The sequence below is a fragment of the Centropristis striata genome, chromosome 12, assembly GCF_030273125.1.
Source record: "Centropristis striata isolate RG_2023a ecotype Rhode Island chromosome 12, C.striata_1.0, whole genome shotgun sequence".
NCBI classification, from domain to species: Eukaryota; Metazoa; Chordata; class Actinopteri; order Perciformes; family Serranidae; genus Centropristis; species Centropristis striata.
The window spans coordinates 19251662-19274691 of NC_081528.1; the positions used below are offsets into that span (position 1 = coordinate 19251662).

The window sequence follows — 23030 nt, forward strand, 5'->3', positions numbered from 1 at the left end:
CAACATTACTTGCATGTGCTTAAAAGACCCATAATGACCCATGTGGTCAAAACGACCTATATGGCGGTTCACACGTCATTATACATACACGTACGGTTTGCGATTGTCAATAAAAGGCTACAGTTTTGTTGAATATAGGCTACAAAACCACTGATCTAGGTTTAGGGGAAAACCATTCCTAGTAAGGCGTTATAAAACAATAAATAAATGTACGTAAATGTCGGAAGTGAAGTAGTTACGAGGTCGACGTGACTACTGGAAGAGTTAAGTTAAACCGTGAGACGCAAAAGTTCATTGATGTTTAAACCGCATCATTGACGTTTTTTTTCTTCATTTGGGACAAAAACCCTGTTCTCCTTGGTGAAAGTCCAGGGCCTAGCTGGCTACTTTTCCCCACAGGCTGGCTACCCCCTACCCCTGATTATTGAGTGATAACATGGAGACTATTTTTCACGGATATGAATACAGGTGTACCTTGAGATTTTGGCTTGCACATTGATGTGCCATGAGCTCAAAAAGTTTGAAAACCACTGCCCTACCCCATACAAACCCTGTGACTGAACAACATGTCCTAATAGCTAGGTGAGAAAGTGCATTTACATACTTGTGTAAAATATAAATAGGTGCAAAATGTTTCCACCTTATTCTAAATATTCTCATATTTCTGACTCATGAAAACATAGTGAGTCAGAGGTGACTGTCCTCAGAGCAGAAATAACATGTCAGAAGTGTGTTTTTCACTCACAGTAAAGTGGTTTCCTGCAAAATGAAGATGGATCTGATTACATGTTATCTCTAACACCAAGCACAATTAGTGCACTTTAAAAAAATGCATTTAGGACATTTTTCAGCCACATTTTTGGGGGATAAAATGACGACAGGGTTTATTTTTATAAGATGGTGCAGTATAAATAGCTCTTCTTGTTATGAAGGCAAATGTTTGCAGTGAATATCTCAGTGTGACTTGTCTTCTTCAGCCTTCTCCTGTGTGTGTGTGTGTGTGTGTGTGTGTGTGTGTGTGTGTGTGTGTGTGTGTGTGTGCTCCCTCCCTCCACCTCTGCCTGCCTGTCAGCTTGCCTCGACCACGTAGCAGCTTCCTGGCAGCGGCAGCCGCTTGTGTCTACTCTCCCTCCTCTCTGACACACACATACACACTCTCACACACACTCTCACACAGTCAGTCAGTCAGTATCAGTAGCCTATGTAGAACCACGTAGCACCAGCTTTGGATTTTAACCACCACCACCACCAGCCGAAGCGGCAATGGATCTCTTTGAATTCGACTTTTTCAGAGACTGGGAGCTTGAACAACCATGGTAAGTCCTGCGCACACTGCTTTATTATCTTCTGTCTTTTTAATATGTTTCATGTGGAAGGTTTTTAAAGAGCTGCGATGATCGGACATGGCATCCCTCCGCTTTTGTGCTAAAAAAAATAATCCAGCGTTCCGGGTTGTTATTTTGGAGATGGAGAGGCAGCCAAAGTGAGTCGCGGAGAAATCGTGCAAACCGTCTTTCTTTGTCACCGGAAAGCTGCCGTTGTTGCTTGAGACGAACCGGGGGGCTCAGCATGCACACGTAGAGCATGCACACACACACACACACACACACATGCAAATATGCACATGCAAACACACAAATGCACATGCAAACACCGGCTTTTACTGTCTCATTTTCATATTTAGGAATGTGTGTGTCCGCACCGGGTTGTGTGTGACACAGCGGTGACATGGTGAGCAGCAGTGATGAGATCATGAGAATGAATGTTAGGTAAGTTTGACACTTTGATGCTACGCACTTTATATTTACATTCCGCTCTGAAAAATAGGCATCTGCTCAGAAAATGTGGTAAAGTTGAGGTGAGTTTCCTTTTCCCACCTGGTGCGACACAGTCAGTGGTGCTTTCACGAACACATAATGAGGGAGTGAAGTTGTGTTGTGATGGTTGTGGGATGCCAGGGCTGTGTGGTGATTGTGCATCATCCCTGCAGTCTGCATTCAAGTTTACAAACGCTCAGAATGGATTTTCTCTTGAACAAAGCCTTCAGTCATATTTTCATTAAATGCATGAGAAGCATTGTGCTACAGTGATCTGGACGCAGTTTGCTGTGATTTGCAGGGTGATACAGAGTTAGTAGAGTGACTCCAAAATATATATATATTTGACTTCAACTACCCAGCAGGGGCTCCATTGTCAGCAAAACCCAATCCAGCTATTTGATTCAGTATATATCAGTGCATCTCTAAACATGCCCATCACAAGGTGACTTCTTCACATGTCCAAAGATATTTAAACCACTGTGACATTAATAGAAAATCTGCATCTGATGATGAGAGAAGCTGGAACCAGAGGACCTTTAATGTTTCTCCTTTTAAAAAAAATGACAATTAGTGGATTATTAAAATAGCTGCGGATTAATTTTGCAGCCGGTGTTGTGTCCTTACTGGTTTCCACACTAACTGGTGCCTGTACTGGTGTGTGCAGCTGTTTTCTGCCTCATTTAGCAGATTCGTCACATAATTAATAAACATATACAGTCATGGTAAAAATGATTAGACCACCCTTGTTTTATCTTTGCTTTCTTGTTCATTTTAATGGCTGGTGCAACTAAAGGTACATTTGTTTGGACAAATATAATGATAACAACAAAAATAGCTGATAAGAGTTTAATTTAAGAGCTGATATCTAGACATTTAACATGGTTTTCTTCATCATGATTTTGGTTATAATCAATAAAAACATGGAAAATGTCTAGATATCAGCTCTTCAATTGAACTTTTATGAGCTATTTCTGTTGTTATCATTATATTTGTCCAAACAAATTCAACTTTAGTCGTACCAGGCATTAAAATGAACAAGAAATGGGAGAAAACAAGGATGGTCTAATATTTTTTTCCATGATTGTAGAGGTGATGGTTCATGAACAATTAAATTTTGTTGTAGTGAATTTGAATCCAGCTCTTACCTTGCAAACATTATATTTTCATGCTTTCTTTTTATGTATAGGGGGCTGTGATGTAGTGTTCACTTAGACAACAATATTATCCACAGTAGATGGAGATGTGACCTGGAAATCGCCAGTTATATGTTTATTAAATATGTGACAAATCTGCTAACTGAGGCAAAACACAGCTGCACTGACGAGTACGGCAACCAGTTAGTGTGGAAACCAGTAAGGACATAACACCGGCTGCAAAATGAATCCGCTGCTATTTTAGTAATCCACTAATTGTCATTTTTTTTAAAGGAGAAACATTAAAGGTCCTCTGGTTCCAGCTTCTCTCATCATTAGATGCAGATTTTCTGTTAATGTCACAGTGGTTTAAATATCTTTGGACATCTGAAGAAGTCACCTACTGAATCAAATAGCTGGATTGGGTTTTGCTGACAATGGAGCCCCTGCTCTTTTTTGGAGTTCAATTCTATGTTTATACGGGAATTATGATTCCTGTTTTGACCAGTTTGATACTGCATTTAAAGGCTTACACTTGAATTGCAGTTTTTTGCAGAATTTTTTTTATCAAGTTGCTGGTGCACAATGTTATTTTCCTAACAAATGACAATTCAATACATTTACTTATTTTTTTTCTTGCACATGCCACAGATTAAGGGCATTTCCCCCGTGATCGCACCATAAAAAAAACATCTGAGATGTCTTATTAAAACAACCCAACAGCTGTTTGTATATCCTGCACCTTATTAATAACAATAATAATAATAATAATAATAATAATAATAATAATAATCTTATTATTACCTGAATAATATATCCTGCATGGACAGGACAACCCAAAAAACAAGCATGATTTAGGAGAATAAATCAAAACAGATATATCTGTTCTTGCAGTTGAACACTTTAATTTTGTTTTATAAAGTTAGGAAAGCCTGGTGTAGCCTCACACATGACCCCAGTCACTTCCACACATTTGAGACGTACAGTTTATTTATTACACATTTATAACACTGATGTCAGATCTGTCAATAACCAAAGTCCAGTTATTGGTATCAGGACTGATAAAGTCAGATCAACCATTCTTCATTTGTTCTGACATCTTTTAGACTCAATAATGAATCAATGAATAGAAAAAAAAATAGCATTTATAATGGAGCTAGACTGATAAATCACCCAGGGCAATATAATGATATATGTTTTTTTTTCAGTTTGCGTGTACATGTGTGGTAGTTTACATTAGGGCTGGACAATATATGGACATAAAAGATATATTGTTATATTTTTAAACGTGATATAGAATTAGACCATATCGCATATATCGATATTGTTTAAATTTGCACTGTGATTCTTGCTCCAGGCAAGCTGCGGCTTTTATTTTAGATATTTTTTAATTTAAATGTGCACTTTATGGAGCTTTGATTTTAAAAAAAAAAAGGTTGTTAACTCCTGTTGTTATACAGTATTTATGTTCACTTAAATAAACGGTTTCAATAAAACTACTTGTTACATGTCATATTTGACTTTGACTGAACATTTGCTCTCCCTTTGTGATAAAAATATCAGGATATATATCGTATATCTATATTAAGCCTAAATATATCGGGACAAGACATAGACTTTTGGTCCATATTGCCCAGCCCTAGTTTATATATATATACAGTCATGGAAAAAAAAAACAACAACATTGTTTTCTTCAATGACTTGTTCATTTTAATACCTGATACAACTAAATATACATTTGTTTGGACAAATATAATGATAACAACAAAAATAGCTCACAAGAGTTTAATTTAAGAGCTGATATCTAGACATTTTCCATGGTTTTGTTAATAATAACCCAAAACATTATCAAGAAAACCATGTTGAATATCTAGATGTCAGCTCTTTAATTAAACTCTTATGAGCTATTTTTGTTGTTATCTTTATATTTGTCCAAACAAATGTACTTTAGTTGTACCAGGCATTAAAATGAACAAGAAATTGAAGAAAAAGGTTGGTTTAACCATTTCTTCCATGACTGTAGATATCTGAGGTAGTTTAGAAAAAGTCTCACCTTTACAGAGTTTGTCCTCCAGAGAGCGCTGACAGATTTTTACCCTATAAAATGCTCTGATAAGTATATATCTTGGTCACGATAAAAAAATCATTATCAGAAATTCAGAAGGCTATAATATGCAATGGAAATAATTGTTATTTGCAGCCCTGATCCATGCTGCACATTACTGCCTTGCTTCCCAGTCGACAGTGCAGCAGCTGAACATGCAGCAGAGGACACAAGAACAAAGAGTCTTATGGGGAGAAGTGCTGTTTAAGGCTTTTAACACTGGCTGGTTTATAAGAGACGACTGAGAGGCCGCCAGCTGAGAGAAGAGAATTATAATTACATTTCTCTCCATGATTTTGAATTTATTACAACATTGATTTGTAGAGAAATCAGACGTATGAAAAGTAATGGAGCTGCTATTGGGAAAATCCAGAACAGCTTGTCAGGCTGGACCCTGGCTGTACAGTGTGGACCGCACTTATATAGAGCTTTCATCCAAAGCCCTGTACAATTTTCGCACATTTACAGCCAAGCCTGAAATTAGTGGACGACCCATTCTACCTGCTGAGCCACAGCCGCCCACTGTACAGTATGTATGAGTGAGATATAGTGAGAAGGGGAGTATATATCCATGCTCAGGAAATTCCTTCTGGGTGGATAAAAAGGAGAAAAGGCTTTTTCTCACACACTGTAAAAAATGTCTGTAGATTTTACGGTGAAAAACTGCTAAACCATGACAGTAAAAGACCGTAAAATGATAAATGGGTTAATTCAGTTTCAGTAACAATGAAATACTGTAAATGTATAAATCAGCCAAAACAGTATTTTTTTTTACATTTTTGTTTTTTGAAAAGTACATTACTCCACTGTAAAATACACTGTAATATGTATTTAATGTAATCAAATCAAAATTACCTTATTCATCCCCGGGGGAAATTCAGTTATAATATAATATACAAGCCACCACTGTAATTTTTGCATTTATCTTTTGTAAAAAAATACTTTTTCTCACTGTTAAATGTACTAAACACCATATCTCTAACAAAAATATACTGTAAAATTTAATGGTTAAATCTTTAATTAATGCGTTTTCATTTATAAAGTATTTTCCTGTTAATTATATGGCAAAACAGCATTACTGTTGATGGAAAAACTTTTTATTCATGCAGTAAAAAATGGAATAAAATGGCAATATTAAACGTGAAATCAACAGTGCTAATATCTTTTTACCGTAATATTTAAAAAAGTTCTACCGTATTTATTACAGTAAAGTTCTGGCAACCGCAGCTGCTGTTTTTTTACCGTAAAAACAACAGGGTTGTTTTTTTTACAGTGCAGTGCTAAAATAGTAAAAGGAGTGTAGAACCTGATAATGTAATAAATTCCCGATAATGTAATAAAAATCTGCTCTTGAGTCCATTGAAAATGTAATAAAACCTGATAAAGTAATAACTTCCCGATAATGTAATAAAGTGCATTTCCCAATAATGTAATACACTTTTTGCCAATAATGTAATAAAGTAAAACACCAAGCACCTTTAGATTTCAAGAAGCTGTTGAATGCATTCGTGTGTCATGGATAACTCGTTTGTGAAAAACGGATGAACGGGTCAAAAGTTAATAAACATTCAACTTTGACCTGTTGGTGGCGCTAGAGCTCTTGAGCTAGAGTTGCCTACACAGTATCACCACTTGAACCCAAGTAATGGGTGGTCTGCTGTTAAATTATTACATATTGGGGAATTATTACATTATCAGGACTTGCGAAATGAAGGCTAACCTGATAATGTAATAACCTCCCATTAATGTTATACTTTATTACATTATTGGTAAAAAGTGTATTACATTATTGGGAAATGCACTTTATAACATTATCAGGTTTTATTACATTCTCAATGGACTCAAGTGCAGATTTTTATTACGTTATCGGGGTAATTATATTATCAGGAATTTATTACATTATCAAGTTTTATTTCATTTTCAATGGACTCAAGTGCAGATTTTTATTACATTATCGGGGTTATTACATTATCGGGAATTTATTACATTATCAGGTTTTATTACATTTTCAATGGACTCAAGTGCAGATTTTTATTACATTATCTAGGTTATTATATTATCAGGAATTTATTACATTATCAGGTTCTACAAGGAGCATTGTAAGAGGTGCAGTATATGCTGTGTAACAGTCAGCCTCTTCACTTCAACTCCGTATTGTAATGAGAGCACAATAACTTGGCAACCGCGTTGCTGTTTTGAGTCCGTATTCCAGCGGGGAGAATGTGAGAGAGGAAAGTGACACACACTGCTGTCCCTCAGCAGCCACCATGGAAGGGCCCTGGAGCAAGGTACTTAACCCCCCGCTGCTGGAGTGGAGCCGCTAGGGCTCAACAGCGAGCTCAGGGTGTCTACACATGTAGCCCCCCACCCCCCTTCTGCCACCGCTCCATCACGCTGCTGCTGTCAGTTGGTCCTGATGGGAAATTAGGCTTGTACGGGAAAAAAAAAACACTTCATTACGGTAAAGAAAACACATGCCAGAAACAGCTGATTAAAAAAAGAAAAAGAAAAAACAATAAGCAGAGCTGCTGAGGGTTGATCAGCTGTAAGGTGAAACCTGATTAGATCTTGTGCTGTAGGTGAAGGTGTGAATGAAAGTGAGGAGGCGCTCCTTGACATATGACTGCATGTTCATGGTCCGGAATAATAAAGCAACGGCTGGGCTCATGCTTGTAGTCAATATTTCCTTTAGATGTCTTCGGCTGGTGTGAATGGCAGCATGGCTATCGCTTTAATATCTTTGGGTGTATTAGAACTGCGGTTCCCAACCTGTGGCTCAGCTCCCCTGTAAGAGGTCAGAGATAAAATGAAGGGGAACAACGTGATTAACGGAACAGGAAAAAAAGGGGGAAATTGTTCTGCTGGAGAGGATTGTGTGTTCAGTTTTTTTTAGTTCAAGTATTGAGTCATATAGATGTTAACTTTTCAGAGGAAAACATTTACATATTCCATATACTTTTTAAAATTGGTCTTTTGTAATATTCAATTGTTTTTTGATATTTTAGGTCTTCATTAAATGTAAGCCATATCATTATAATTAGAAGAAATTAAATAAATTAAGACATGAAATGTTTCATTCTGTGTGTAATGGATCTATATAATGTGTTATTTCCACTTGTTTTAGGCAATTTTAGAATATACAAAAATATTTTTGCAGGTGATTTGATAGCAAGTTCTTTTATTTTCAAACATGCTCCCCTTTTCAAGAATGGCTGTAATGAGGAATATAGATATCTATATGGATCCTCTACAGTCATGAAAAAAATGATTAGACCGACCTTGTTTTCCCTAGTGTCCTGTTCATTTTAATGCCTGGTACAACTAAAGATACATTTGTTTGGACAAATATAATGATAACAACAAAAATAGCTTATAAGAGTTTAATCTAAGAGCTGATATCTAGACATTTTCCATGGTTTTCTTGATAATGGGTTTGGTTATTATTAAGAAAATCATGTCTAGATATCAGCTCTTAAATGAAACTCTTATCAGCTATTTTTACTGTTATCTTTATATTTGTCCAAACAAATGTACATTTAGTTGTACCAGGCATTAAAATGAACAAGACATTGAAGAAAACTATGGTCCAATAATATTTTTCATGACTGTACATTGTACATAATGTTTAATGTAAATTGTTAATACTTTATTCTTTTTTTTATACTTGTTTATTTGCTAATACCTTCTAGTTTATACAGCTGTTTACAAGTTATTGTTATTTTGCAGTCCACTTTGCTGCTTTGACTTTTGAAATGTCCCCATTATGGGACTAATAAAGGTAATCTTAATCTTGATATTTCACTATAGATTACTGTATACGTGCCCTAAAAGGTCATTAGACTAGATTAGATATGCTATACACTTTAGACTGCTTTTGGAATACTTTAATAAGGACTTGCTGGGCACCTTTTAATGCCCAAAACACATTATTGACAGTCCTGGTTCGCATCTCCTTTGCCACAGTCATGTGGCAGGCACAGTGCACATTGTTGCTCATTTAATTAAAAAAAAAAAAGAACAAGTGTTTGTGGGGAATGGAACAAATTGAAGAAATAAAAACTAGAAAGGCACTTGAAGAGTGCAGACCTCTGTCAAGGCCACGCTCTTACTCACACGGTTAACAAAAGCAAAAAATAATTTGTGCAAAATCCACATTTTTTGTATTTCTTCCTTGGCCCATGCTACACCTTTCCATCAAGTTTCTGTAAAACCGGGCCAGTAGTTCTTCTGTCATCCTGACAAACAAAACCACCGGACAACTGAACCAAAAACATGACTTCCCCTGTGAGTAATCCCTTTAAAATAAAGAAACTAACTGTATTGAGGATACCATCGAGTTATACTGTAACTTTAACAGAATATAGTTTCTAGAGCTGGGGGAATAAATCAATACAGCATAGTATCACAATATTTTGCCTGGCAATATTATTATTATTATTATATTATTATATCAATTCATGGCCGCCAAGTATCGATATTTAGCATCAGTTCGTTTTTTTTCCCCGGAGGCCGTAGTGGGCTCAAATGTAGGAAAATACTGGAGATACTGGTATCATATGAAACTAGAATATCTAAGAAATCTGTCCATGCGTGTCAGAATATTGTGTCAGAAAGTTGTTGAAATAACGCTCCAAAGTTTTTTTTATGTTTCATTAAAAAAAAATTCAGAGCAGTGAAGCTTAAAGTTGAGAAAAGTTTAAGAAAATGTTGCAATTTTTGTCGTCCATACATGTGTGATATCAGTTAAGTTCATTATAATTTTTACAATTAATTTTGTGGACACAAAATGCAGTTAAACAGTTAAATCGCAATATATGTGTATCGCATTACTCACCATATTGCAAAATCGCAATAATATCGTATCGTGACTCAAGTATCGGGATAAAATGGTATCACAAGGCTGATGCGCTGATTCTCACCTCTAATAGTTACTACTATTTTGTAGTGATGTGTGAATGAAGCCTCATGAACCATTTTCTTAATTTTCTGACTCCACTAGATGGAGCTCTCTGTTCAACAAAGGGCTGAAAACACACTTGATTACCATTGCTTTAGGCTTTTTTAAATAAAACAAGGGTGCCATCTAGTGGGCTCAGAGAATAAAGCAAATGGTTCATGAGGCTTCATTGGTACATCACTAATATTTTGTATCTTAAATCGATTATGGCAGTTACTTCTATTCCGTTACTCCCCAACCCTGAGGAAAGCTTGCAGTGTTTAACTTTTTTATCAAGCTCTTGTTTTGTGTTCTTTACTCAGCTATCTCCACCATTTTTCATATGTGCAAACAATTGCCACATCATAAAGGTTTCAAGGTCTGAAAGTGTGCACTGTTGACCCCTTTTGTATAACCCATTGTGTTGAGACGACAAAGACTTGTGAAGGACCTGAAGAAGCTGAATGCAGCCAGACGAGATCATGACAGCAGAGTGTTCTCAACAGTATACCTGCTGTACCAACCAAACCTCTTGCGTTGAACATTGTTAACTCCAACGAATCGGTTCATTTCAAGCATACTAAAGCCTTAAACTAGCCACGTGCAGGTTTTCCTCCTGGGCCCAAGCTAAAGAAAGCATGATGAAATGTATTTGGTTGGGAAAGGAGCCAGTGCTGCACATGATGTTACTGCTCTTAACCAGCGTCTTTTACCAGCAGCTCTGGAAAGCTGCTTTGATGTAGCTGACATCTCAGTGCTAATAAATGTTAAAATAGACTCAACTGTCCAAGATTATAAGGAGGAGATCACCTCCACTGGGGGAACAACGCCACAATGGAGAGAGAGAGCGAGAGAAAGAGAGAGTTGTTTTCAAATGGACCTATTTTTCTCAAATTTTACAATGGATTTTACAGGCATAAAAGCTGACACACACCTTCAATAGAAACCATGAAAATCAGTCAGATTGGAGTTAAAAGTCTGTCACTCGCCATTGATGTGCGGCTCCTGTTTGACAGTGGATTTTCCCTTTAAGGGAAAAAAAACGAGAGAGAGAAAACAATCTTGAAGCTCCCCACGCCTTTGTTAAATCTGAACGAATCCAACACTGTAGGTCTCCTCCTCCTCCTCTTCCTGAAGAAATACCCTTTCATCTCTTCTCCTCTTTGTTGCTCTTTCTCCCTCCTCCTCCTCCCATCTCACTCCTTGTTTCATTCTCTCACTCGCAGATCTGAAGGCTTTGTATAATTGTAATAGGGCTTGCATTGAATGTTGCGTACTCCTCGCTGTAATTGCCCATCATGTAGTCGGCTAATCATGGCAGTGGAATCTGGGGGAGATCGCTTTGACTGTTAATTGACACTGATGGTGATTGGTTGAACCATTTAAGTAGTTAATTAGGGAATTGATTACACGTATCATCAGCATAGAATTTTAAGATTCCAGCTGTGTGTTTTGGAGCTTAGAAGTTTACATCTGTGGGACGATTATTCTTATTTTTATTCTTATTGACTCATTGGATTTTTAGATTTTGGATTTGTGCTGTAAAATTTAAATATTGGGTTCAACATTTTGCAGTCAAATGCTGCTCCCACACCATAAAAAAACTGTGTGTCTAAAAACAAGATAAAAACACTAAATCTGAGGGAAATGATCTTGCTGCATGGACAGATAATTTCACTTGACAAGATTTCTTAAATTAAGATTGTTAAATGTAAAAAAATAAGCATGTTGAATGCTTCAAATAAGAAATTAATTCTTAAAACAAGGTAAATTAAAGCTGCAATCAGCGATGAACTGGCCCCAGCAGAGTGCACTGACAATTATTTGTTTCTTACCAAGATAAAAAAAAAACTTTAGATTTAGAAGTGTTAGATCATTTATCTGTTCTAAGAGATAATTTCTTATTTTAAACGTTCAACAAGCTTATTTCTAGATTTAACAATCTTAACCCTCTGGAGTCCACGAAAGCACCGGCGCAAGAATTCTTCATGACGTTGCAAAGTAAAAAACGAAGCGGCATCAAGCCCTGCTGTCAGCTTTTTCAGAAGTTTCCATGTCCAATTTAGTGCATCAACCCTTTTTCAGCAAAGGTAAAAAAAAAAAAAAGGGGTTTCAAATTTTGCAGTTTGCATTAAGCATTTTTAATGCAGTCTTCTGTCTTTAATGTTTTTTTGTGTGATATGTGTCAATTTTTGTGTTTTCGGTGTGTTTTTGTGGGTTTTAAGTGTTTTTTTATGTGGGGTTTTTGTAATTTCGTGTGTGTTTTGTGTTGAAAATGTTGATCCAGTAAGTCAAATCAGTTCATATAGGTGAGGTTGTGGTGAAAACAATACCAACATGGCACGGTGAACACTTTTTAAGTCGTTTATACAGTAAGAATGAAAAGTCGTCAAAAAACAACAAAATAGCCCCAAACTCCAAAGGGTTAATTTAAGAAATCTTGTCAAGTGAAATTATCTGTCCATGCAGAAAGATCATTTCCCTCAGATTTAGTGTTTTTATCTTGTTTTTAGACATACCTTTTTGCAGTGTGATGAGCTCACAAGTAGAGAAGACGATCTGCAGGGGAAAAAATGGTGACAGAGTCAATCTACAGTCAATGCATTCAATGTTCAGTCTCACAGTCCAATATTCAATTTGCCTGTCAATCCTCCCCCAGCTCTCAATCAGCTCAGTCACACGTGTGAGCTCAATACGCACAAAATCATTAATCACACTGAAATCTCCGTCCTCACTGTGTGATGGGCCCCGGCCTGCCAAACCAGCTCTACTCGATGCTACTTCACACCAGCATCATCAGCAGCTCTGAGGTTGTGAAAGGAAGCTGTGTCTCATCCCAAACTGCCAAGAATTCACAAACAAATGCTCAAAAACTAACAGCAGATAAAACTGAAAGAAGCCTTCTATCTGAAAGGAATCCTTTTTTTTTTTTGTTATCTCATACCGGACGGACAATTATCCCTTAAGGCTGTAAAAGTGGAGCTGTCAGCAGGTGTGAACCTGAGCTCAGAGAACCAGGGAGATTACCTGGAGTTCATTTGGGAGAGAGCAGTCCCTGTCCGTGGTTCAGCTTTTAGTTTCATTATTGCTGTGCTTTTCTTTTTGGGAAGTTCTAATTCCTCGTAAACAAAACACAGAGATAAACACATTTCAATAACTACTAATTATTCAAATATTCACATTTTATTAAGTCACAGGCAGAATGAAGGAGAACTAATCGAGATAAATCACGAGTAATTGGGAGTCAGTTTGCAAATAACAATTCTGTTCATTGCTGATTAATCTACCAGTTGTTTTCCTCATTAAACAATGAAGCTGGGAAAAAAAGTTAAAATGTGAATTCTCATAAAATTGTGACAAATATTCCGCCAGAGCCCTCAATGACATTTTCAGATTGCCTAACAAACTTTTTTTTTTTTTTAAGATAAATTGAATTCCTCATATTTAAGTAGCTGGAACCAGTATTTAAAAAAAAAACAAAAAAAAACAAACATATTTACCTATAATTTCACTTATTAAAATTGTTGGTGATTCATTTTCTAGACTGACTAATCAATTAATTGACTAATTATTTTAGCACTGATATGGAGAAACTCAGCTTTAAGGAGTCAATCTGCATAAATTATTACAGTGGTAGCAAAGCACAAAAAAGAAGAAAAAAGCATCACACACATCTTAACACATCCGGCATGTATGGAGCAACTGTGTCATTCATTTGAAATTGTTATCGTCTCTGTCCGCCTGATGAAATATAATCTAAACTTATTTATACCAGGCAGTCTCAATCAACCTCAACGTTTGTATATAATTTTGTTTAAAAATGATGAACCGCTTTTCATGCATTATGCTACGAATGTCCAGAAGAGCTGGAAATCCGTCTGATCAAGATGGGGACCAGATTTAACTTCCAGAGCAAATAAAACAAGAGCCCTGCAGGGCCAAAAAAGACACAAAATTACAAAAAACAGACACAGAATTACCAAAAAAGACACAAAATTATTAAAAAAGACACAAAATTATTTAAAAAATAAACACAATTATTTAAAAAAGACACAAAATTACCAAAAAAAGTAATGAAAGGGACCTTCCACACACAACATGGTAAAGTGCCATTCATATAAAACTCACATTAAACTTTCATATCAAGGTGGGGGCCACAAAATATCATCACGAGCGCCACAAGTTTGAAACCCATGGTCTAAACGAAAGGCACTTCCCATAAAAAATGTTGTTGTTTTTTACCTGCAAGTGAGGTGGTCTACGGTGAGGTAGTCTACAGTGAGGTAGTCTACGGTGAGGTAATCTACGGTGAGGTAGTCTACAGTGAGGTAGTCTACGGTGAGGTAATCTACGGTGAGGTAGTCTACAGTGAGGTAGTCTACAGTGAGGTAGTCTACGGTGAGGTAATCTACGGTGAGGTAGTCTACAGTGAGGTAGTCTACGGTGAGGTACACTACCACCCTGATGAGAGCCATGAGACTGAACCAAATAAAATAAAGCTGTGGGCAGTGAAACCAAAACTCTGAGCCGGGAAAGAAGAGTTGAAAGAAACTGTAAAGTTGAATTATAATTTTCTGTTACACATTGCCATTTAATCCATTGTTAATATAAAACATATTGATTAGAGCAGCTTTAAGAAAGTGTTTCCAGATTTTTAAAGTCGCCAGTTTCAATTGGATTTGATGTATTCCAGAAGTATTTATTCAATTCGGGGCCAAAGAGTAATTGTGAGGACTGCAGACTGTGTTTTCCCTGCAAACGATGTAATACTATACAGATGTGTCTTTCCAGCTGTTTATACATTTTAATAGGGAAGTAATAACGAGACAGAATCTCCAAATCAGCTTGAAATGTTTTCTCAGTTGACTTTAGGATTTAGATCCAGTATCACTGCAACATGACACATGGCTGTAAACAATGAGTTCAAGTACCACATCTGTGACTTATTAGCATTTTAAAAAGCATCTTCCATGTTATATCGCAAGAGGAGATGAGGAGGATGTGAATAATTCTCAGCTGAATTCCTCCGCTATGACTACATAGAGTTTGTGCATTCTTTTTTTTTTTTTTTTTTTAAAGATTATTTTTTTGGCATTTTTGTTGCTTTATTTATAGTGACAGAGTGAAAGGGGGTGATAGAGGGGAAGACATGCGGCAAAGGGAGCTCAGGCCGGATTCGAACCCCGCTCCGCCACAGCACATGGCATACATGGCAAGCGCTCTACCAGTGTGAGCCACCGGGACGCCCCAGAGTTTGTGCATTCTTACAGATATCTTCCACATGTCATAAATAATTACTGCTGACTGTGGCTTTTCCCACGGCTGTGGCAAGAGATATCTATAGACACAGCAGAAGTAGAGTAAAAGAAACAGTGCTGTCGATTCATCAAAGTAGTGCAGGAGATAATAAAACGCTTCAATTTCAAGAATCTTTAGAAGTCATAATTAATTTGATGAAGCCTATTGTTGAGCGGACAAACCACTTATATTATCATTTTACACAACTACTTTATATTTTATGTGCTTTTATGTTATTTCTGATAATAAATGTGTATAAATGGGTTGTTCTAAGGCCAAATGATATTATTAGGTACATCTAGACCCCGATCTGTGGCTGAGAGCTGGAGAGTAGACATTTTAAGGTTTGCTCTTGCTCCATATAAAAAGCCATCTGTTCACTTTCTTAAGTGTCTTATAAGAAAATAAAATATCAACCATCTGGATGGGATATAAAATCCTCAGCAGAACATTTATCTTTATCAGTGAAGTTCTGCCCGACAGAGATGTGAGGAGCGTGCGGTCCCCCTCCTCCCACCTTCACCTCACATGTAAGCAGTTGGCCTGCAGGAGAATTTATTTTCTGACTCTGGAAAACAGGGGGAAAGGAAATAATGGTGTCCCTTTTGAGATGAGAAGAAATGAGAGATCATACAACAAATTGCATTCAACTCTTTATCAAAGTCTTTACTACGCTCATCTGGTCCAAGGGCTCTGCATTGGCTGTATTTAAACTGACTTCTGTTGCTTAGAAGATGTAATCCAGCAAAGAAGTTCTCAATTAACTCAGAAGCATTATTTCCTAAATAAGTAGAAAGGCGACTGAAATGATAATAATAATAATAATAATAATGATAATAATAATTTATTTGATTTATATAGCACTTGTAAAGGTACTCAAAGTCTGTTAACATAACAAATTGAAGCAAATACAAAATACACAAAACACAAAAAGAGATGAGACTTTATGAGTTCAGGTTTGGCGGTTGGGGCAGCAGTGGATAAGGCTCCGTCGCCAACAGTGCAGTGCCTGGTCCTGGTGATGGGGGTCAGAAGGATCTGAAGATCTGAGGTGCTTGGTCCTGGTGATGGGGGTCAGTAGGATCTGAAGATCTGAGGTGCTTGGTCCTGGCGATGGGGGTCAGTAGGATCTGAAGATCTGAGGTGCTTGGTCCCGGTGATGGGGGTCAGTAGGATTTGATGATCTGAGATGCTTGGTCCCGGTGATGGGGGTCAGTAGGATCTGAAGATCTGAGGTGCTTGGTCCCGGTGATGGGGGTCAGTAGGATTTGATGATCTGAGGTGCTTGGTCCCGGTGATGGGGGTCAGTAGGATCTGAAGATCTGAGGTGTTGGCATTGATCTGAGGTGCGGTTTGGGAAGTGATGTTGGAGGAGGTCTGTAAGGTACAGGGGGGAACAAGGTTATTGAGGGCTTTGTAGGTGATGAGTAGGATCTTGAAGTGGATTCGGTGCTGGATAGGGACCCAGTGAAGGTGCTGAAGGATGGGTGTGATGTGTTCTCTGGAGCGGGAGTGGGTGAGCGATCGGGTGTATTTTAGTTTTTGAAGGTTGGTGGTAAATAGTAAATGGACCTGCACTTATATAGCGCTTTTCTAGTCGCTTTGCGCTTTGCGACCACTCAAAGCGCTTTACACTACAGACTACGCTCATTCACCCATTCACACACACATTCATACACACACCGATGAACGCAGCATCGGGAGCAATTTGTGGTTCAGTATCTTGCTCAAGGATACTTCGACATGTAGGCTGCGACGGTCAGGGATCGAGCCACCAACCCTTCGGTTAGGGGCCAACCCACTCTACTAACTGAGCCACAGCCGCCCCAGAGGGGAGGCCGTAGAGAATGCAGTTGTAATAGTCCAGTCTGGAGGTTATGAAAGCAATGTCAACACCTTGACCTGATTAAACTCACTTAACGCTGCCTTTTTTTCAATTAGTCGGTTTGGTGTGGCGTCAGCAGTGATACGTCCGTTGTACTGGACTGTTGTGGGGAAGAAGGAGCTGAGCCTGAAGGCAAAGCTCTCGATTTACCGGTCCATCTATGTTCCAACCCTCACCTATGGTCATGAGCTTTGGGTAATGACCGAAAGAACAAGATCGCGGAAACAAGCGGCTGAAATGAGCTTCCTCCGTAGGGTGGCTGGGCTCAGCCTTAGAGATAGGGTGAGGAGCTCAGACATCCGGAGGGAGCTCGGAGTAGAGCCGCTGCTCCTTCTCCTCGAAAGGAGTCAGTTGAGGTGGTTTGGGCATCTGGTAAGGATGCCTCCCGGGCGCCTCCCGTTAGAGGAGGTCTGGGCACGTCCAACTGGTAGTAGGCCCCGGGGGAAGACCCAGAACACGTTGGAGGGATTATATCTCTCTCTTGGCCTGGGAACGCCTCGGGGTCCCCCAGGAGGAGCTGGACGTTATTGCCTGGAATGGCCTGCTTAGCCTGCTGCCCCCGCGACCCGGACCAGGATAAGCGGAGGAAAATGGATGGATGGATGGATGGATGGATGGATGGATGGATGGATGGATGGATGGATGGATGATTAGTTAAAACAAAGATATTTCCCCGGCTTATCAATGATCGCACTGGAAATCTTAGATATCATATTACATTTTGACCGGTAACAAATCAAGATAATCAGGCAGACTCGAGGGGTGGTGGATGACTCTACCTCCCAGTCTTTCAACCAGAAGACCATTGTTAGTTTCCTTTTTGGAAGTTATGTCGAGTGGTGTTTTTTTAAGCCTAACCTGTTCTTTTTTCTGAACCATTTTATATTAACAACATCTTAAAAAAAGGAACCGCGAAATCGTGTACAACAGGTGTTTCACATTAGATTTTGTAGGATGTCCTACAAATTGTGCTGCAAAAGTTTGTAATGGAAATCATATGAACCTCATGAGAATACATTGATTTAAGGGGGGAAGAGGGGATATGTCATCCCCCCATCTCTCTCTCGATCCCCCCCAAGGTCACTAATTGTCACTAATCTGGTTTGGGATCACACCCAGATACCTTCTTATCCAAACTCAGACCTAAAACTGATAAATTATTCAGAATTATTCAGTTTTGACGGAGCGTTTCTGTTTCAACCAGCACAGCATCTCTAGCCTCTATGACACTGGTTTAGCGGCTCAGGAAAGTCACTATTGCATGTTTTTTAAATCACATGATGCGACTCAGTCAATTAAATCCGTGCATTCCGATAAGCATTGCGACTCGAGTCAGTGGGTGAGACACACACACACACACACACACACACACACACACATACAGACACAGGGGAAAGACTGGATGAGAGACAGCAGTTGGACAAATAAGTGAGTCAGAGAAAATAATTTCCCATGGAATGCACTCAAAAGAGGAAAGTAGACAAATACGGGTCTTTTAATTAAGAAATGGCAACTCTTGCATGTTCATTCTTCCAACCGGCAGTTCAAAGCCAGTATTCCTCATATCACTCGCTGATTTGAGGTGTTAAAAATTAGTAAAATCGCCTTCTGATGAAACATACTTTCTGACAGCAGCACAAACATTATTACAACATTAAAGCTCAGACCTAGGCTTTGATCCGTGGCAAAACCACAATAATTCCCAATCCAGACAGATGACTTAAGACTTACGGAGTGTCAGAAACATGCAGCCTGCCATCTGTCGAGTCCACAGTAGATGTTAATTTTGCGACTTCTTCAGGGGTGTTGAAGGTCTTGGAGGCTTCATCAGCTGCAATTTGCACCTCAGCAGGATACAGTAAGGCATATGTTCTGTTATACGCCACGTTCCCAGAGCATCAACTTCAACTTGTCAAGTCTTACATGCCCCTTGTTGGAGAAATGATGAAATCTAATAATCACTGGCAAAGGGCAAGGGTGTAATTTACCTGCTCCAGTTTAATGTAACCTAACTCACTGTGCAGGTGTGGGAACTCTGGTAAGCAGCTCTGAGGGAAACTGATTGGACCTTTGCTCCTTCAGGAAACTCTGAGAAGTGAAGCCAGTGCACAAGTGCCTTAAACCTGCATTCTTTTTAATAGCCAGCAGGGGGCGACTCCACTGGCTCCCAAAAGAAGTCTGCTTGCATATAAGTGTATGAGAAATGATCCTCATACACTTCTCACTTGATTTTTCTTTTTCTTTTTTTTTTTACCTTAGTAAAAGTAAGTTAAGTATGGTCTCAATTAGGGATGGGAATAATAATCGATTAATAGTCGTTAAGAACTTGGTCGATCACATAGTGATCTTAGTTCTGCAGCCGTATGTCAATAAGCCAATGAACTGAGAATTAACTTGGATAAAAGCTACAGTTTGCAAACTGAAAGTTGCAATAACAATTATAAAACACACAGAAAGTATTCATTAATTATAATGGGTGGGTTTGACTCTCATTGTGGAGAAATAAAAAGACTGAAGTGAGATGAATAGACTGAGAATTTTCTCTTATTTGACAAAACAACTCTTGATTTAATTTAATTTTTTGGACACAAAATGCAGCTAAACAGTTAAATCACAATATATTGTATCAATACTCACCATATCGCAAAATGCTGAAAATCGCAATAATATTGTATCATGACACAGTAAACCATCTGAAACAAAAAAAACAACAACAATATAGATACATTTGTAATAATGTAATGCACAAATAAAAAGATAGACTGAATATATATATATATATATATATATATATATATATATATGTATATATATATATATATATATGTATATATATATATATATAGGGCTAAAATGAATTAAATTAATTTAAAATTAAACAGAAATAATAAAACTTGAGAGACGTTGAGGAAATGTGAGCGAGACAGAGACGGAGAGGGCTAATGACGTAGCTTTTAAAAAAAAAATTAACTACTACTTACACAAAAAGCATCAATACAAATAATCGAATAATATAGAATCTACAAAACAATCTGAGTGGGTTCATTCTGCATAACAAGTACTTTTACTTTTGATACTTTAAGTACATTTTGATGCTGATACATCTGTACTTTTGAATGCAGGACTTTTACTTGTAGTGGAGTCATTTCACAGTGTATTAGTGTATTAGTACTTTTACTGAAGTAAGAGATCTGAATACTTCTTCCACCACTGGCTAGCAGCATTATACCCAGAAGCCAGACATCTACTTTATTTATTGACCAGGATAAAGATTATCATGAAAGAAAAGAAAATTGTTCATTTATTAGTATTGTCCTAGAAAACTCAAATTAATTTAAATTACATTTCAAACACATAATGAAACTGTAATTGAAAAAAAACAACATCCACACACAGCAAATCACCATGACAAACATCAGCTGATAAGACCCAACAGGCACTCAGTGGCTCAATGAGGTGCAATAAAAAGTCACTCATGAGTGCAGCTGAAGTACTTACACTGAGGTATGTCTCTCTGAGCTGCAATATCTTTATTAAAAAAGACTTACAGTATAGAAGTGAGTGTTCACTGCATCAAAAGCCGGTGAAAACATTTCACAGTTAAGTTGCCAGCTCACCAAAGAAGCAGAAATGAACATAGTTGCTCTGTGTTGAGATATTATTTTCAGTTAATGGTGTGCAAAAACGCAATGGTCTTGTCAATAGATGTGACTAAAAGCCTTGTAACTACTAATTAGACTATAAAGCAGAATAGCGTACATAACTGTACCAGATCTTCCCCATGGGATCAGATCACTGTTGAAGCTGCTTTTCTAATATTGGCACGGTTTCCCACCTTTTAATACTCTATTTATCTGTGTAGTTATTGCTCCAGAGTGCTTTTTATGTCTTTTTTTTTAGATTACTTTTGGGGTCGTTTTCTTTATCAGAGAATACACAGTGGAGAGATAAGAGGAGGCCAAGCTGCTATAAAAGGCTTTTTTTCAACCACATTCAAACCCACAGACAAGGACAAAAGTGAAATAACTAAAACTTGTAATATCATTCACATATGTGTGGCTGGAAACTGTTCCTGTCTGTATTTTTTTTGTTTATTTAGTAATGAATTCATTTCATTTGTAGCGTTTTCCAGATAATGTTCATTCATTTGCGGTGAGAATTGAATTAAGATTGGGTCGAATTAGTTAATGAAGAGCTTGTTTGAAATTACATTCTCTAATTTGATGTTAAAACTAATTAAGAATTAGTTTAATTAGTTAATTGAGTATTTGCTTGAAGTACTGTTCCATAATTTGTTGTGATTTTTTAATTAGTAGTTTAATTAGTTTATGAAGTACTGTGTTTGCTCTGCACCAGAATCATGTTACGGTGTCATTCTCTATGATAATATTGAGTTATTGACCAGTGTACATTTCCTAATACTGCTACTCTTACTGCTGCTTATAATAAGTATGAATAATACCAGGTAATCCCACTGTAAGAAATTATTCTGTAGTCATTTCATTTTACTTAATATATTTGATAAAATGTATTAAATGTAAATGTTTCCTTTATTTTGAGGCAGTTGTTAAAGTAACTTTAATATAAAAATGTTTGAAATGGAATCTACTTATTTTGATCACATTAATTGTAATCTTTATGTGTATGTAATTCTAAATCAAGAGAATTTTGAATGAATCCAACACAATTAGTCCGTTTTTAATTGACAGGCACTTCCTGTTAAGTTGTTATTAACTCAACTTGTAACGTAGTTAGATTTAATTAATAATATTGCGTGCAATCTATCATCATCTTTACCACAGCGTCTTCAATAAACAGTTTTAACTGCTGCACCATATTAAAAAAATATAATTCAGTGGCATACATAATAAAAGTCGTGACTGGGCAAAGAATATCTGCAGGAGTGTGTGTGTGTGTACGTCTGTATGTCTGTGTGTGTACGTCTGTGTGTGTGTACGTGTGTGTGTTTGAGGGTTTAGAGAAAGAGAGAGCGAGAGAGAGAGCGAGAGTCTTGGCAGTCAACACCAGGTAGCTTCTGCCCTCGTGCCCCCAAGATACCAAGACAATACACACACACACACACACACACACACACCCCGGGCCCCGAGGTTGGCAGAGCCATCTGCCAAGAGGAGCATGGTGCTGAGGAATGATAACGCATGCACACAAACACACACACGCACACACACACACACACACACACACACACACACACACACACACACTCTTTTCTTTCTTTGACACACACACAAACACACCCTGCCTTGAACCCAGTGCTCTAGTTGTTCACTCCTCTCTGTTGTAGTTGGCAGCTGATATTCCTGATACCTGCTGTGACTGTGTGTCTGTATAAATGTGTGTATTTTGGTGTGTGGGTATTTTAAGGTGGCAGTAAGCCGACTTAATTCTCTCTTTACAGACATATTGGAAGCCTGTCTAACTGGATGTTTTAGCCTTCTGAACTTATTCATTTATCATTACGGTGAAAACACCAGTGGTGGAATAAGTATTCAGATCTCTAACTTCAGTAAAAGTACTAATACCACACTGTGAAATTACTCCACTACAAGTAAATGTCCTGCATTCAAAACTTACTGAAGTAAAAGTACAAACGTATCAGCATCAAAATTTACCTAAAGTATCAAAAGTAAAAGTACTCATTATGCAGAATGGACCCACTCAGATAGTGTAATATATTCTAAATATATTATTATTGATGCATTTATATATAGTCAGGCGGCTTAGGACCAGATTTAAGAAGAATGGGGACACGCCGGACGGACAAAAGCACCAAATTTTTTCCACATGCTCTCTATCACCATAGGTTTCAATTTTTGGTAGGAGCCACTTCATC

At 37.7% G+C, this 23030-nt stretch overlaps 1 protein-coding gene across 1 annotated transcript in view; it reads left to right on the top strand.

Annotated features, from left to right (window-relative positions):
- Positions 1-1170: 1170 nt before the first annotated feature.
- The window catches only part of aff2 (AF4/FMR2 family, member 2), a 263724-nt gene continuing 241864 nt past the window's right edge, over positions 1171-23030 (top strand). The window contains exon 1 of the mRNA XM_059346008.1: positions 1171-1316. Coding sequence (XP_059201991.1) covers positions 1264-1316 — 53 coding nt within the window. The 5' untranslated portion in view covers positions 1171-1263. The remainder of the gene's footprint in view (positions 1317-23030) is intronic.